The sequence below is a fragment of the Pteronotus mesoamericanus genome, unplaced genomic scaffold, assembly GCF_021234165.1.
Source record: "Pteronotus mesoamericanus isolate MK-2021 breed Mesoamerican mustached bat unplaced genomic scaffold, CSHL_Meso_final scaffold_1186, whole genome shotgun sequence".
Lineage (NCBI taxonomy): Eukaryota > Metazoa > Chordata > Mammalia > Chiroptera > Mormoopidae > Pteronotus > Pteronotus mesoamericanus.
In genome coordinates this window covers 9,246,492-9,264,531 of record NW_026555302.1, presented here as the reverse complement: position 1 = coordinate 9,264,531, position 18,040 = coordinate 9,246,492, and the positions used below count along the sequence as shown (strand labels likewise).

The 18,040-nt window shown below is 48.4% G+C and overlaps 1 protein-coding gene across 1 annotated transcript in view; it reads left to right on the top strand.

Annotated features, from left to right (window-relative positions):
- The window catches only part of PAPPA2 (pappalysin 2), a 201,459-nt gene that overhangs the window by 133,230 nt on the left and 50,189 nt on the right, over positions 1-18,040 (top strand). The window contains exons 14-16 of the mRNA XM_054587725.1: positions 5,801-5,972; positions 9,272-9,449; positions 10,652-10,865. Of these exons, the coding sequence (XP_054443700.1) occupies positions 5,801-5,972; positions 9,272-9,449; positions 10,652-10,865 (564 nt within the window). The remainder of the gene's footprint in view (positions 1-5,800; positions 5,973-9,271; positions 9,450-10,651; positions 10,866-18,040) is intronic.

The window sequence follows — 18,040 nt, the reverse complement described above, 5'->3', positions numbered from 1 at the left end:
CCACCAGCACCTCATCTGTGAAATGAAATACCACGTTAGAGCTGGAAGGGCCCTTCAACAGAACCTAGCTCCACCCCATCAATTTACAGATTTGCAGACAGGGGGCCGGAGAGGTTGAGAGACTTCCCCAAGGTCATGGACAATAGCATTAGTGGGCCAAGGCCTGAGCTCGGGTCACGTGGGTTCCGTTCCTCAGCACCACATCCTGCCATTCCTCAAAACGTGTGGCACACATGCCAGGTGGTTTCTCCCAAATGCGCCTGGGTTCCAGAGATCAACTGTGGTCAGCTTTCTCTGTCTGCTGGAGGGGGAGTGGGATATTGACTAGAAAATTTCATGAGCTGATGTCATTCTGATTTTGAGTTCAGTTTTTGTTATTATATTGTCTTTGTGTGATAGAAAGTTCTGGAATACTCCATCATTTCTTTTGGCCTCTTAAAATGAACAGTTTGGGTTGGATTACCTCTAAGGTCCATTTCAGTTGTAACAAACTGGTTCCCCGAAGATCATGGTTAGAGGTCGCTCTCTGTGTCCCTCCACCCCCTGCAGTTATATGCAAGAAATAGAGTCTTTAGCTTATCTTCTTTCAACCCTCACATGGGAGAAACAGGTCGATTGATTCTGACTGACCCTGGAATATGTCAGAGCCTCCTGCAATTCCTCCAGCGTGGCTCAGGTCCTTAGGAGAACCGTGGACCTAGGCTGTGGGCAGAACAGCCAGCGCTTTGCCTCTTTGTCAGGAGTCGTCCAGCTTCCCAGACGTGGGCCTTGCCGAGAGCCAGGCCCTCTTCCCTGCCGCAGCCTCAAGGAATGGAAAGCTAGGCCACGCCTGGTCTGTCGTGCCCTGAGGCATGCTCAGGACAAGCTTGTTAGTGGCCCGTCTACTCCCTCTGCAGAGGAGGGCGTCTGCTTCCTGGTGGCAGCCTTACCCTGCTCCCCACCCATGCTGACAGCAGAGGAGAGCTTTGGGGACTTGCCTCTTAGTCTCCCTTTAAATAGAGATGTCAGCCTCTTTCAGTGTAAGTTCTCAATATTAGTCAAAATTTAAAGAGACCCACACATACTGAATTTTCCTCATAAAAAAAGAAGTCCTCTTCGGTAGGGAAGAAGCAGGGCTTTTGTTGAGGTGTTGGGAGTGGTGTCCTGCCCTGTGTCCTGTCTGCAAAGCATTGAAGGGGACGTTCCAGGCTGTGATCGCCTCTGCTTTCCCTGTCCTCTTCACTCATCGCTGTCAAATCCCAACCAGAGATAGCACTTGCTCTGAAACGGCCGTGAATGTCTTCTCAGTAACCCATGACTCATTTTCTCTCTTCTGCTGTATTGAAAGTTTCTCCAGAACAGGGGCATGTTTTATGCTTTTGGTCTATCATGTGGCTTCTACGTGATAATTTGTGCTTAATACATAAAAGCGTAGTGACTGAGCAGTGGGACCAGTTTCTCCTGGAATCGGCCCTGTTATTTTCCAGCCTTGGCCTATGGAATTTATTGACATCTTTCAGGCTACACACACCCAGACCTTTATGGTGCTGGGTTTTGCTCCTGGTGAGCATTGACATCCTAGAAACTTAAAAACTCACAGACGCCAGGATCCCAGCGGAGGCCCATGGAATCAGAGCCTCCGGGTCACAAGTCTGGGCACCTGTAGTTTTTAACATTCCCTGAGGGTCATGCACAGCCTGGCTGAGGAAGCCTTCCTCGTGGTGCAGCAAGGTCAGCCCTCTGTGCTGCTTTGCCCCCAGAGGCTTCCGAGTACCGGCATCACCCAAAGGCCCGGCAACAAAGGCAGTGCACCCACGTTACAGCGGGACACTGCCAAGTCTGTGCCTGGGCAGCCACAGCAGGTTACGTTCAAGAACAGGACAGTTTGGGGAACAGGGATTCTTCAGTTGGAAGCCTTTTTTTTAACCCCTCACATATCGTGACTTTGAGGAATGAGGGCCAGAAGAGAGAGGGAAGCTTATCCAGAGACGTGGACAGACAAAAGGCAAAGCTAGGCTTACAGTAGGTGCTCACTGACAGAGTGTGCTTTCTGAGGCCTTCCTGACTTAAAATTCCATCCTGAGAAACCCATTCCTTTGGCTTAAAACTGTGTCTCCTGTTAAAATGGAAATACCTGTGAATCACATCTGACTGGGTTCATCGTATGCTTACCTAAGAACACGTTGTGATGAGGTGCGAGGAAAGATCTGGAAAAAATGGGTGGAAGATGAGGAGCTGTTGCCAACAGAGTAAACGCACTTAGCAGGGCACCTTGCAGACCATGGCAGCTGGACAAATGTGGCCAAATGGATTTGCTGTCATTGAAGAGAAAACTGCTCAGAACTGAGACGGACTGTTAAATATTCTATACTTTCCCCCAGCTGCCCTGCTAGGGAGCTTCCTGGCTCACCCTGGCCTGTGCTGCTAGCTTTCGAATTGAGAAGAAAGCAGCAGGGAAGCGGCCCCCCTCTCCCGCCGCCCCAGGGAGATGGCCTCGTGGTCTAGGCTGGCCCCAGAGCAAGGGCTCCGAGATCCAGCCCGAGGATTTTCCTCCGACTCGCTGTGTGGCCTCCAGCCAGTCTCCAAACAGCTTGAGTTTCCTTGTATGTCAAACCAAGATAAATACCTAACTTCCCACCTCTTTGGGGCAGGTCTGCTGCCTCTGTCATTAACATGTGTCCAAAAGCTCTAAGAAGAGAGCTTCTGAGGAGTTTTAAAACTGTGTTTACTATTAGCATTATCTGTGCGTTATTGGAGCTTACGTAGTACTCGGTGGGAAGGGGACTTGCGTCGCGAGGGTGGGAAAATGGAGAACACCACTTCACTCACAAAAGCGGTGTTTGTAGTGGAAGAGAAACACAGAAGGGCTTTGGGGTTGAGGTGTGAGGAAGAAAAGTCTACAATTGGTACCAGATGCCATCAGAAGCTAACGACCTGACAAACACCGTCCTCGTAAAACAAATTCCTTAAAAAGGAAGCAAATGGAAATATAAGCTAGTGAAAGAATTTGCAGCAGCTGCCCTGAAACCATTTCTCACTTCATAAACAGGTCTGGTTTTGGTGGTTTTTTTTTTTTGGTCTTGGTTTTATTTCATGTCACTTTCCCCCTCGTCTGTGCTCCCCTGTCTCTCCCTCCCTTCTGCCAATGCTGGAAGGACTTCGGACACTGGTAGTCATAGCAACAGTAGTTATTGAAACCCCATCATGATGGAAGAAGGCTCATTCACAGGATTTGTTTTTTGTCCTATCTCAGCTCCGATTCGTCCTCAAGGATGACATGGTATAATGGGATGGAGTCGCTGAAAAACAGCACGTGCTATTTCACGTTAATTTCTTGGCAATAAGCTGACATGAACCACAACTGTTAATGACTCTCTGTTTTCCTGTACTCCCTGCTTAACAACACACATTTTATAGACATCAGGGCACAAAGCATCTTTGGAACTTGGAGGTCTTTAGCATCACTAATGAGCTCTTCTCATCTCATCCCATGAAGAATAGCCAGGTTTCAGATCCCTTGTCCTGGTAGGTGGAAGAGAGGCCCAGAGACAAAGATGTATTTTCTGTATTGCCTACACAGTTATGGCGCTGGATTTGGGAAATCCTTGTTGAGAATCAACAACCCCTCCCCCAACTCATATTTCTCCTTCTGTGGGGGCTCTGTGGAGTGTCCGAGGTATACCACGGCCTCACAGAGAATAATCAGGGCTGAAAGAAGTCACGACTTTGCTTCGTCCTACTCAACTCCAACCCCTTCATCCTGTACCTAAAATGCATGGATAAAAGAAGTGCACGTGTCACTGGCATGTGACTTCAGTCCCGTTGATACACGCATGACTGGGGGCAGACATCTTCAGATCAAATTCATCTTTTTTGAACTTGTGCTTTTTAAATCAATTCTCAATTATTTCAGGGCAGTATGTGCATCGTCAATGACATTTTATTTTCCACTCTCTCACACTGTTGCCCCACTCTTTGATCAAGTCACTGAACACTTAACACAAGTCAAGGAGAGATAAAGCAAATTGATGATGAGATTCACAGTAGTTATCTTGGCTAATGTTGAGCATCACTGCCAACACCACCAAAAGTAAGGACATACATTGCTGGTCTCCCCCACTAGACTGAGTTCCTTAAGGAAACCCCAATACCCAGACCAGGGCCCTGCCAATAGTAAGTACTCAGTAGGTGTTTCTTAATGAACGAATGAACGAGCAGGGCAAGATGGTCAGATCACCGTTTGATGATGATATTTTTGTATTCCAGGTCCCCATCTGCCACTATAAAATGTAACACATTTCCCACAGTGATAGCCGTGGACTGACTTTTCTCTCTATGTAGGAGACATTTAGGTAGTGATTGCTTTGTGAGACAAAGGATGAGTAAATTACTTAACTAAAAAAACAAGCAAATGCATCTGTGATTGTAATGCAAGGCAGAGTAAAAGCAGTATTAGAAGGGAGTTACATATCTTTTAAAATTCCCCTGGGAGGCTCAAAGTAGGAAGGCACCTGGAAGGGCTTCTTGGGGAAGGGAAGCCTTTTAGAAATCTCAGCAAATGGAGCCAACGTGCAGAAGTGGGAAAACGAAAAGTGTGGGTGGCCAGTAGAAACAGGCCGCTGAGGGGAGGACCTGGGCCATGTGCGGTGGGGCTGTGGAGGGGGTTGACTCTGGAGCAATGACAGCCCTGTGGGGCGTGCACCGTTATTGTCCCGACCTTCGCGGGTGTGGGGGACCCCGCAACAGCCACAGCGGCAGCGAATGGCACAGCCGGGACCCCGCCCAGACGGCGCCCGCCCGCAGTTCCACCTTGCCGAGGGGGGTTTTTTTGCTCTGTCGCACCTTGTTGACATCCGGTCCAGGCCGAGTCTCCCTGACCTGTGGGCAGTTGGACTCTCTCCTGCCCCTGGATGACGGCCCTACAGATGCAGGCAGCAGCCTTTCTCTGCTGAGAAGACGCCCCGGAAGCACAAGGCCAAGCTGTGGCAGTGATTTGGTACCTGTGTGCCCTCTTCCTGCCATGGGCTCAATTTCTGATCGGCCAGTGCTGCTTCTCTGGTGTACATATCGATGAGTAAATCCATGTTGTCTTTTCTGCCGTCTCAGGGACCCAGACCCTTCATCCAGGGCCCCCCAGGACCAACTGGTAATCAAACAACCAAAAGGTTGATGCTGGACAGCCAGGAGCCCCCATGGTTCGCTCCTGGCCTTTGCCCTGGGTCTGTTTGGATTGTTTTGGGTCTGGCAGTACTGGTTGTTAGATATTTTGAAGGTACCCCCTGAACTGTTCATATCTGATGCCATTTAGAACTTTGGGGACATGCTTCCCACCTTGTCTCATCATCATTTTGTCCTCTTGGAGGAGCTATACAAAGTCAGTTAATAATTACTTACTCGCTGAGCCCTGGCTGAATGTGGCTCAGTGGGGTGAGCATTGTCCTGCAAACTGAAAGGTCACCAGTTCGATTCCTGGTCGGGGCACATGCCTGGGTTGTGGGCTGGGTCCCTGGTTGGTTGGGGTGTGCGAGAGGCAACTGATTGATGTTTTGGTTTTTTTTCTTCTTCTTTGTCCTTTCCCTCTCTTTAAAAATAAATGATTAAAATCTTTTTAAAAATTTACTTTTTAGCTGACACTGTTCTTGTTTATTTTATGTTGAGTGGCTCCAGGTCCTGTAGAAGGAGGTGACACGTTCAATGTCAGTTTTGGGAAAAAAATGTTCTCTTTGGTTTTGAGGCCCTTTCCAGGCGCAGCTGCCGAGTCGCTGCCACTGCCCACTGGTTCTGGGTCAGCCTAAGACGCTGCTCTTTCTGTCGTCCCCAGCTGTGTCCACCGGCCCTGCGGGGAGCAGAGCAGCTGTGCGCCGCTGCTGCTTGATCACACGGATGTGGTGAACTGTACCTCTGGTGGCGCAGGTCACATGAAGTGCGCTGTCACCTGTCAAAGGGGGTTTGCCCTTCAGGCCAGCAGTGGGCAGTACCTGAGGCCCGTGCAGGTGAGTTGGAAACCTGTGTCATTGGGCTGAGCTCCTGGGGAGGGAAGGTCCCCATGCTCCTGTCCCGGGCCCCATCGGGGAAGGGCAGGTGGGCGCCAGTCATTTGAAAGGAGACCTGCGGACTCACAAGGGCCAGGAGGAGCCTGGCTCTGCAGAAAAGTGAGGGACGGAAGAGCCTCTGCCGTGCCCCACCCCCTGGAGTGTCACTTCCTCTCCAGGTGGGCAGGGGACAGGAGCGCTTGGTCCATTCTTGTCCCTGTTCTCGTCTTCCCATCAGAAGTGACAGTCCCCTCTGTTGGCTTCAAGATGAGAATGTCACAGTGCAGCCTTGTCACCAGTTTGCAGCCAGCTTGTCTGCGGTTCATTGTCCTGCTCTCCAGCCCTTCTTACAAGGAGGCTGGAGAGAAAGACTTTGCTTTTCTTCCCTCTGCTGCTGAGGTGGGGATTATATCATGACTGTAGCTTTGGTGGAATTTTCCAACTTTCCACGAGCCACCACAGTATCATTTCCAGTATTTTAAGGTGGTTTGGAGGTGAGAGCGTGGCTCAGGAGAAAGACCTGGAATGAAATTTTGGCCCCACTCTTTATTGGGTACATAATTTTAGGTAAAAACAAACAAACAAAAGAAACTAACCTCTTCTGGTTTGTTTCCACATTTGTAAAATAATTAGAACAGAAGTATTTATGTTATTGAGTTGTTGTGATGACTGATTGGAAATCATTTGAAAGCTTCTGGCAGAACGCTAGGCCCAGAACACTTTGGTAAGCCGCCGTTATTATGAGTATAATGCTGTGTTCTCAACATTCTGTTTCCCATCTTTTCTTTAGAGAGTTTTTGGCGCTCTACAGAGCAATTTCAACTTGAAATTAGCCCTTAGAAAACATGGCCATGATGGGAAATAGAGAGAGGACACATTAGGCCAAAGACAGTGGAGCTTGAGGAGAAACCCAGAGACAAGTGTCACAGAGAGGGAGGAGTGGACACGTGACTGGCATCAATAGTTTGGAATAAAGGAGCTTTTGTTTTCATTTTGTGCCTGTGTTGATGGAGAATTTCACTTGCTTAGAGTGAGTCAGAATTCAAGGACATAGCCATTGGTCTCGGTGGTTTGGGTTCTTCATAGAAAGAAGGTTTTAGTATACCTTGGGTGATAGGATGCTCTGATCACCTACCTGTTCTTAACTTGCTCTAGAAAAGAGAAAAAATGAAAAAGGACCTTCCCTCAAAAAAAAAAAAAAAGTGTAGGGACTGAATACATTCATGTGATAGGTGCAGGAGGGGAGAGAAGAAACAACAGTGTTTGCGATATGTTAAAATTAAGGGTAAATTCAAAAACAAAACGGGCAATCCTTAGCAAAGTCAGGAGAAAAACCACGCGATAGACGCAGAGTCCGGGAGGCATTCCTGAAGCGACCATTGTGGTCCGGGCCAGGCGGCCAGGCGGCCAGGCGACCAGGCGGCCAGTGTGCAAGGGGCTGCGTCTGGGATGGGAGGCCACGCTTTACCGACCGTGTGGTGGAGTCCGCTCTCCCGCTGACCTCTCCTGTCACCTGAGGCTGGCCCCACTAAGGAAATTATACAACCCTGCTCGTGATCACAAGACAGCAGGGGATATTTGCTTCTTGTTGACACAAGAACTGAAACTAAACAGAAAAATGTGTCTGGCTTTGACTCGGGTCCTCCTGGCAGGCAACAGGGAAACATTGGGAAACAGGGAGGAGCTGGTAGCCAGGAGCGGGTGTCAGGGGTGACAGGTGCTTTCACTAGTCATTTTACCTTTGGCTGTGGCCCCTGTGGTCTCCTGGCGGGACAGCTGGCGGAACCACAGAGTCACCCCCTTCCCCTCTCCCTCTCTCTGACCTTTGGTGACCCTTTGGCTAGAGTGACAGCTGTTCTTTCTCCCAAACAAGCTCTGGGCTTCCATGTCCCTCAGTCCTTGCTCATTCTGTTCCCCTCCCTCTGAACATTTTCTTCCTCCTCTGTCCCCTCCAGAGTCCCATTCATCGTTCACAACCCAGCCCCTGCGTTACCGACTCCGTGAACCTCCCCCTCCATGCCGTCCCTGCTCCCCAAGGATGGGCAGTCCTGCCGCCAGCCCCACAGGACAAGCATGTGCACATGACACTGTTGTAGTTTCTGTAGGTTTATATTTTCTTCCCTTGTGGCCCCCATTTCCTACTTCTTCTGCCTTACCTTTTTCATTCTCTGGATTGTATTCTCTCAAGTCATTGTGGAAAGGGATAGGATGTAACACAAGTATCTCTCTTGCATTCTTTTCCGTACCTCATTTCCTCCTTCTCCCTTTGTCTCTTTCTCCTTTCCATTCGTTCCCCTTCAGGTGTTTTATGAGCCACTGGTCCCACCTGTGACTCACTCTGCAGGTAGATTATTAGCTCCTTGAGGACACCTTGTTTATGGAAACCTAGGATAGAACCTCGCCCTTCCAGGTGCTCAGTCAGTGTCTCTTCATTTATTGAGTGGGGATGAGGACTTGGGCTACCCTACAGAACTGGTGCCCAGGGAAATGGCTGGAATCTCAAATTTAACCATAAGGTTTGGAAGGTACCTAATGTGAATTGATTCTCAACTGTCCTTAGACACTGTGCACCATTCTTTATTAGTTGGCTCATCAGGAAGGGTCCTGACAGGAAACCGATGGACATGCTAAAAAACGGGCCATTGAGAGAATTTAATGAAGGGACTACTTGCAAAGGTGGCAGCAGGATCGAGGGAAAGTACAGGGAGACAGTGTGGCCTCCCAGAGCTGAAGGGGCTTAAACGACCCCCAGGCCCGGAAGGCTGATCGTAGGGAGCAGTCAGAGGAGCCACGGGAGGGGAGCACAGGGGCTGTGTGCAGAGGGCTGCCCCGCGGCGGGGCTGACCTGCGGTGCCCCCTGCAGAGGGGGCAGGGAGGGTGAGCACCTGACCTCTCTTCCCCCTCCCTCTCCAGTCTCCTGCTGTGCGCCCTGGGCAGAGGCTTGAAATGCACAGGGGCAGGCATCTCTGGGCACAGAGCAGGGCGGAGGAGCGTAGAGAGCCAACGGGAGGGACACGCTGGGGACAGCCAGGAGCTGGCCTCGGGGGGCACCCACCTCCTTCAGTGGTTCTCTCACACAGTCAGGCACGTTCCGTCAGCCTCAGAGTCGGGAGCCTCTATGTTAAGACGATAAGGCTGGAAGAGGGAGAAAGGCAAAATAGCTTTCACTTGTCTTTAATGTTTGTGCAAATTGTCACCGGGAAACTCTTTGTGTAAGCCTTCTAATGTGACCGCGACAGAGGAAAACTCTCTTTTTCTAGAGGGAAATCCTGCTCACGTGTTCCTCCGGACACTGGGACTGGGCAGTGAGCTGTGCGCCCCTCGACTGTGGTGTCCCCGACCCGTCTCTGGTGAATTACGCGAACTTCTCCTGCTCTGAGGGAACGACCTTCCTGAAACGCTGCTCCATCTCCTGTGTCCCTCCAGCCAAGCTTCAAGGTATTGTCTGGCCGGCCAGGAACTGTGGGCAGGGACCCTGCAGTCCCTCTCTCTGTGGAGGCGTTTTGGGGATCTTTCCTGCGCCCCGACACTTCCCATCTGCTCTGATGGACCGCCCACTTCTGATAACCCCAGCCACGTCCCAGAAGGCAACGCCGTTCTTCCCGATGGCCTGGAGGGACATCCTGGCTCGGGACTTCGCTCCCGAAGGAAACTAACATCTTCCTCTGCTTTTGTTTGACTGCATATCCTCCGCAGTCAAGCCAAACAACAGTTTTCTGATAATATTAATAACGCTACACTTTATCATGGACACTTTAATTTAATATTTACAACCATCCTGTGAGTCAGGTGCTTTGAGCTCTGGTTTATAGATAAGAACGTAGTCAACAGATTTTTCCCTGGCTGCACTGCTAGTCACAGACGAAAAAGGGAAGGGCCTGCCCACCCGCCCCCACGCCTGCTCTTTGCCTCTCCGCAGACTCCTGCGTGCCTGACAGTGGCTCATTACAAAAGCAGGTCCCCGAGCCCCGCGTTGCCAGATTCTGGTTTAGGTCTGGGGCGGGCTGGTGACGCAACCAGGAGAAGTCTATGGATTGCAACTTGGAGAAGCCATGGCTTCTAGCAGGCCTGTGCTGTGGTGGAGAAACACAGGACTCTGCGGCCAAACTGCCTGAGTTCAGTCCCTGCCCTTGCCTCTGACTAGTTCAGGCAAGTCACCTAAACCCAGTTTCCTCTTCTGCCAAACGGAGTGACAATGACACCAATTTTATACGGTTGCTCGAGGTTTGACACTTACATGAGTTAGTATGTGTAAAGTGTTCAGAACAGTGCTTGGTATGTATTACAGTAAGCACTATAAAAGCAACCTGTGATTATCATAATGCATCCCAGGACACGGTCACTGCTATGTTTCTACTATCTGTAGGTAGGAAGAGGTCATGATTGGGTGAATAGCCCTTCTTTCATTGATGCCAAGGAATCGTTATTTGGCCTCTGTTCCATATATTAGGTCACACTGGTGGTTCTGTGGGTAAGAAATATAGGCTAGACATGTGCCCTGAGATTTTAGAGACTTGCTAAATGAAGAATAATATACTTTCTAAGACGGCCAGTGCGGTGGCAGGTTTGGTTCTTTCCGATGTTGTCGCGTTACTGGACTCTGTGTTCTGAGCACCTGCACTTCTCTTTCCCGGAGTCAGGACCGAGCCCGTGGCTGACCTGCCTGGAGGACGGGCTCTGGTCGCTCCCCGAGGCCTACTGCAGGCTGGAGTGCGCCGCGCCCCCCGCCATCCCGAACGCCAGCCCGCTCCTGCCGCACTGCCTCCAGGGCCACCATGACGTGGGCTCCACCTGCAGATACGAGTGCAGACCTGGCCACTACGTGGTGGGAAGCGTGGAGAGCCAAGTCAGGAAGTAAGTGGACCGCCCCTGGCCCGTACGGGCCCTCTCTGCACCCGCTCCCTCTTTGTAAATCCCAGGCCGCTGTTTTGGGGATAGTCTTAGGACCTCTGGGTCGTCCAATCCTTGTTTGATTTGTTTTGACTTTGTGTGTTTGTGTCCTCTCTCTGCCTGCACAGGTGTATTTCCTAGTCACGACCAGCAGGTTGACTGGGTATGCTTTCTGGAAAGATAATCCTTTCCCGTAGGAGATCCCCTGTAGTTTCATCTAGGTGCTCTTTAAAAGAGTCTGTGCCCTGTTCATCACTTCCCTTAAGTGTTAGGAGCTTCCCGAGTGTTACATGTCAGGGGACAGCCTGGGGCCCGTGATGGTGCCTCTGGGAGAAACTGCCTGGGCCCGTCCCAGTGTAGATGCATATTCGCTGTTTGATGCTGGGAAGGGTTTATCTCTGCCTCGGTCTTCTCACAGGTAAAGTGAAGATAAAAGTAATAACATCCACCTGATAGAGCTGGTGTGGGAACAAATTAAGTTAACTATGAAGCGTAAGATTCAGTCAATTTGCTTTTAGAGCATAACCCTCAGTACAAGTTAGCTATTAGTATTGTTACATAGTCTCTGCTTTGTCTTTTTTTCCCTGGGCTTTTGTGTGCACACTCCTAGTCCCAGAAGATGGGGTGCCTTTCTTCCAAAGGCATGGCGATCAGAAGAACAAAAGCTTCTTACAGCATACTGAAGAGGAAGGGCTTTGGAGACAGCCAGACCGGGTCGAATCCCGGTTGTCCCTCTCTGTGTCCAGAGTAACTTCAACCAAGTCGCTTAACTCCCGGGTCTCGCTCTTCTTTGTTCTTTGAGAGTAACGCCCACACCAGGGTGTTGGGTCGAGGATTAAACGAGATAACTCAGATCCAGCCCAGTGCCTGCCTGGGGCCGGCTGCTCCATAAATGGTTTCAGAAAACGGGCCTTTTTCTAAACAAACAAATATTTTCAGAAAAAGAAACTCCATGTATTCAGTAAACAGTAGCTATTCTTTCCCTATCATAAATTAGGTACAGGAGAAAATCAAAGTCGTTTTTTACCCAGAACTTTACTAGCAGTCTGACCATAGTAGGTATTTTTTTCTGATTTTATTAAACCAGCCAAACCCCAGCCACGGCATTCCCAGCGGTGCCAGGAGACACACGCTTTGCTCGTGAGCTAGAGTTCTCCAGTGGGGCGGGAGAACACCTGGAGACATGCTCTCTGGCTCACCTTTGCCCCTCTAGTCAGTGCTCAGTCTTCCTACTGTGGGGCAGACTCAGTGTGACTTCGCCCAGGACCTTCCCCTGCGCCAGGAAAAGCCCAGACTCTCACACGGGAGGCTGGCAGGCCAGCTCCCTCCTTGTCCTCCCAGTTTAAGGCGAGAGCCAGGTGGGTGAGAAGATGAACGCTGATGGAAAATTCACAGCGCTCTGGTTCAGTGGACTCCAGCAGGCGCAGTCCACAGTTTCTGACAGAGGAAGCACATTTGCGGGTGATTGCATAGGACCTCGGTGATCTGCTTAGGCACGTGCCGACAGGCAGTGAGTGCGCCCTGGTCGTTTTCACGTGAGAGTGCTGTTGCAAGGAGCCTGCAGGCTGCTTTTCCCAGCCTCTTCCTGCCGCCATGTTCACACCCCTGCACCCCACTCAGATGTTGGCGGAGCAGTGCCATGGAGAATAATTGCGGGGGCGGGAAGAAGAGTGAAGGGTGGCCGGATTGTTTCCAGCTCTCTCGGCCCAGTGAGACCCCTCTGCCCGCCGGACTGTGGGCTTTCTGCCTAACCCTGCATCTCTGCCCCAGGCGGGGGCACACAAAGACCATCCGTGAGCACAGCCTCTCTGGTAGAGAAACTGGAAGCTCGCACCGCAGCGTCGGCATCGGTTTTGGCTTAAACATTGACATTCCTGAGCACCGTCTTGAGGAGAGATTATTAAGTTATTTACTGCCCTGCGTCAACTGATTTAAATCTTACTTCATACCTGTTTACATAGCAGGCAGCGGGTTGGTACTCAGAAGTTGGCTCGTCGGGCATTAAATCACTGTCACTGGCCCGTGAGTTTCCACGGTGAACTGTGCCAGCTTTGTTCCTCGCTTGGTGGAAAGAGCCTGGAGTTGTATAAATGGGACCCTCGGCTTCTTTCTAGGACACGTAGGCGGGAGGACAGGAAAGTGAGAAAAGCAGGCGGGGTGATCCATCCAGACCCAGGCTGATGGTATGCAAGCACTGGAAAAACCCACAGTGGTCCGGCTTGCAGCGGGCTGTTCGCATGACCCTGAGCCGCGTGCTTACATACTAGCCTTAGATATCAACGTTTGCATCCCCAGGGTGAGGTATAGCAAGGCTTATTACTCACATAATGAGGCTTTCTGGGGAGAGAAGCAGTGATCCCAGGTTGATCCTCCAACGGCTGGAGAGGCCGGGGGAGGCGAGGTCAGGGGAAGAGACAGGCCTGCGGTTCCCTGGTGGCCAGAGGGTTGGCTGGGATGAGGGCGTCTGCATGTTCTGACGCCCTGCCAGTGCCCGGAGAGGAAGCGCCTAGGCTTTCTGAGGGGCTTGCCCCCCTGTCGGGGGCAGTGGGCCTGAACGCTGTCAGCAGTCCCCCGCCAAACGTGGAGACAGGCTCCGCATTACGGCATGACCAGCTGCAGCCTCCTTAAGACTCTTCTTCCTCGATTCTGTTTCATCTCACTCCCTAATCTTCCATCTACTCTGTCTCCATTTCTTTTTCTGGCCTTTCTAACTCTTCCCATTTCTTCAATGTTTGGGTTTCTCTGAGCTTGCTTTCTCTCTTCTCTATCTACACCGTTGTTAGGGGTGGAGCTCCTTTACGCCATGGCCTTGTTTACCATTCACATGGTGATGACCCCTGAATACACTCCACTGCTCTAGTCTCTCCCCTTAAGGGTTATGAAGCCCATTAGGACAGCTGCCAATGGAGGTAACACTTGGATACCCCATCTGCATCTCAGACTCTTATTATGCAAAACGGCCTGTTAAAATGTCTTTCAAATCCACGCATCCTTCTGTGTTCATGTGATTGGTTTGGTCCAGGAACCTGCACATAACCTGCAACTGACTCTTTGATGTCCTTCACTGTCAATCAAATTGGTCATCAACTCCGTGGAGTGTCATTGTCTCACGGACTCTCGGAGATGCCCATTTCTCCCCATTCCTGCTGCCACTTCTCTAGAACAGGCCACTATCATTTTTTACTCCTGAACTGATCTTTCTGACTCCAGTGTTCCCCTGTTCAATATATCTACTGCTTTGCAGCAAAAATGACTTCACAAAACTCAAATCCAATTATAGTAATCCCCTATATAAAACTAGATGACCAGCCAATCTGCCATTTTATTCAGGGGGAAACAGAAGCTGAAACTTAAAATCCTTTTGAGGTCTTGCATGATCTCGCTGCGGCTTGCTTGTTTCTCCAGACTCATTGCTCGCATCCCTGGGAGACCACCTCCCTGCTTTGCACACCATGCCTTCTGTGGTATGGGCGCTGAAGCTGCTGGATGTCTGTTACTTCTGCATCTGAGCGATGGCCAGCATGCCTCTCGACCTGCACAGATGCCATTTCATCTGGCCAGCTCTCTCTGACTGAGACCTTTTGCTTAACTAGCCCTGCTCTCCCATGTTTAGCATAGATGTGACTTCATCTAGGAAGCCCACCAGATGCCCCAGTCAGTAGGAAGCACGCCTCCCGTGGACTCCTATTGTGCCCAGAACCTCCCTGACATCATCCAGCTCACCGAGTGGAAGTGGTCTGGTTACCTGTCTTTATTTTCCAGGAGACCATGAATATTTGTTCAGCATCATGAACTCAATGGTTACTATAGTTACTGCTTGCTTATTTACTCAATAAATGCTTTCTGAATGGATGAAAAGACTGAATTTATAAGAAAAACCATGATAGGATTTTGATGTTAAAAAATGGATTTTCCTAGGAAGTGGCGATCTTTATTTCAAGTTCCTTAGAGTGGAAGAAAACTTTTGAAAATGTATATGTATGTTTTTCTTCTAGCAACCATCTTGGCAACATAGGAGGAATGGTTGTTGTCCAAAGACAGCTTCAGTTTCATTTATTCAACAGACCTTTAGCTTGATTAGTAAAGTTCAGAGTAACAGGAAGGGGGTTAGACCTCTTGGAAAGCTCACCAGAACGGTGGTTCTCGTACCTGGCTGCACATTAGCATCCCCTGGGGCAAGTTTAAAACTCTTACTGTCCGGCGCACACCCCAGTCAGCAGAGCCTCTAAGATGGGCGTCCAGTCACTGCACTATGCAGCCAGAAGCAAGAGGCACCGGCCTGGTGGAGCCCTTGTTCCTGTAAGAACAGGACCCGTCACGGGGTTTTGACTTGTCTAAAAAAATCCAGAGTGATGTTTGTCTTTTTTCAAAATTAGTGTAGCAGCACTTTTTTCATGCCAGATTTTTGCATGTTTCTTTGAGGCTTATTTATTTTTGGAGATAATAGAGGAAAAACAGAAATGTAACTCCAAAGAAACTGTAAAGATTAGGTTGTTTCAGGAGTTCTTTCTTATTCCCACTTTATCGTACACACACACTCTCCTTTAAGCCCTTTTCTCTCCTCCCATGCAGTTTACTTCCACATATACGTCATCATTAATCTCTCCTTTTGTTTTATTGACCTGATTTTCTAGGAAGCTACAGTACATATGTTCAATGTATATGTTATCAAAAAGATTTTACTGTATTCACGCTTATCTTTCACACACATAGGTACCTTTTTCTCATTAGGTGTTACCTTTATGTAAGATGGTTAGGTTAACCTCATAGGGCTCATAATTAATCTGACTTCTCAATTACTCCATAGCCTTCTAACTGTTCTTAGATTGGCTTTCCTTCTATAAGTCATTCATCAAGATGCAATCCAAAAGGTACTCAGTCAGGTCTCCTTGAGAGTAATTGTGAATAGCCGTCCTTTCTGAGGGTTGCCCATGGAATCAGCTTTTCCAAAGTATGTAAGTCTATTTAAGTCCTATAAACACAAATCTAGGTCAAGAATGCAGTAAATAGGCCTCATAGTGTGACTCTGTACCATTAAACACGTGTGGTTGGTAAACCTCTTCAATGGGGTTTATCTGGTCTGACCTAGGAGGAGGTCCTTGGGTGGCCCTGGGGCTAGCCGTGTGCCCTTGACCCATCTGTGCACGCAGAGATCCTGTGTGCGGCAGAGTTGAAAGCCTGAGGTCTGGGCTTTGTGCTGCTGGGTTAACGATGATGGTGATGGTGATGGTGATTCCTCCTACACACTGTGTGTGCTTCTCGAGGCACCAATAAATTTTATCATATAATAAAATAACATTATATATTAAAATAAAATAAAAATATAATAAAATAATAAATTTCATTATAACATAAAATAGTAAACTGTATTATAAACTAATGTAAAATAATATATAAGTTTTCATATAACTATTATATAATTATGTAATATATACTGTGGAATAATATATCATAATCTATAACTTAATATAATATGATAATAGTACACTGTAGTACATTATTATCCCCTATTACAGATGAGGAAACTGAGACTCAGAGAATTGCTGAGTAGCTCCCCATGATCACTCAGCCAGTACATGGTATTAAAACCATTATGACTCAAAAGCCCTTACCTTTGGCTGGTAAGACTTTCAAGCTTGAGCAAATTACCTCTGTGGGCCTTTTTCTGCGCTACACCTGTAAAATAAGAAAAAAGTCTTGAATGACTTTCAGCTCTAAAAGTCTATGTTTCATTTTCTATCTCAATAGAATCAATGAGAAGAGTTAACACTAGGGTATAAAAACACAGAGAGAAATGATATGTAATAATTTATTACCATCAGGGAATAAAAAAGAAGCAGTGATATATTATAAACACACTTGCTGCACAGGCATGATCTTAGTGGGCAGTAGTTGAGGTTATAGTCAGAAAACCTCTGATCTGAATGGACAGCCAAGGCTTTACTCTCTTCCTCTTGATGGGCTTCGGTCCATATTTCTTCACTCACACCCAAGAAAACTGAATCTAGGTCTTCCTTGAAGATAGAATTTGGGCAACTCTTTAAAGATTTCCAGAGTTGAGTTTAACTCTTATGTTAAAACTTTTTCTAAAACTTCTAAAGAAGATGATTTAGTCAACTTGTTAGGAAAGGTTTTCTTAGTCCCCGAATTGTCTCTTGGCTTAGTGCTGAATTACACGGATTCTAGGGTCAGTAAGATCTAAATGTGAATCCCCACTGTGCTATTTATTAGTTCTTTGACCTCGGGCAAGTTACCGATTTGTATTGATCATTACTATTCTTATTTACACAATGAAGATAATAAGAAATAAGAGTACTTAATAATTTTTTTAAGGATTCAGGGAGATAAGAGATGTAAAGAACCTACACAGTTTTTAGTCATAGTAAACTTTAGTTCGTCAGTAGCTGCTTTTTTTTTTACACCATCAGCAGCAGCAGCCCCAGCAGCTGGATTTCCACCAGCCTTTGGTGGGTTTAACAGGTAAACTTCCTGAACAGGAAATATATTGAGCTACGTTTTTATTAGTGGCTATTGTCTTTCTATGCTCCCCCAAAACAACATAGAAACCAGGGAGAGTAAAGTTGACATCCCAAGTGGGAGGTAGGGGTCCTCAGTTACCAGGTCGGTCGGGGGATGCGTTTCCCCTGCCAATAAAAAATGCACACGCACATCAAGACAGATCATTACGTTTTTAAAATGTGCACTTTCTTCCCCCAATCAGAACCCTCTCTGAATGCTTCATTTCATCCTGCTGTCGACTCACTGAGTTATCCAAACACTACAGAGGCTTCAAGTAGACCATGAAAAGGGAAAAGGGGGATGTGGGGAAAAAGAAGTGGAAATGAAATCGTCAGCAAGATAGAGCGGGATGTGCTTCAGAATGAGGGCGGGCAAGTGAGGTCCGGCTGGTCTGAAGGAGATGGGGAGGGCACATCCTGGAGACAGTGCCTAGGAGTGTAGGCGCTTCTGATCTTTTCGAGCCATAGCTTGAATCTCTGAGGCTCACCTAATTTTATCCTCCTGTAAGAGGGAAAGAAAGACTTGGATAATGAAGTGTGCAGTTCAGGCAAATGCTGAAACTCCTTAAGTGTCCTGGGTTTGTGATTTTAAAAAATGAGTAAAGTTCTTTACCCGATTTT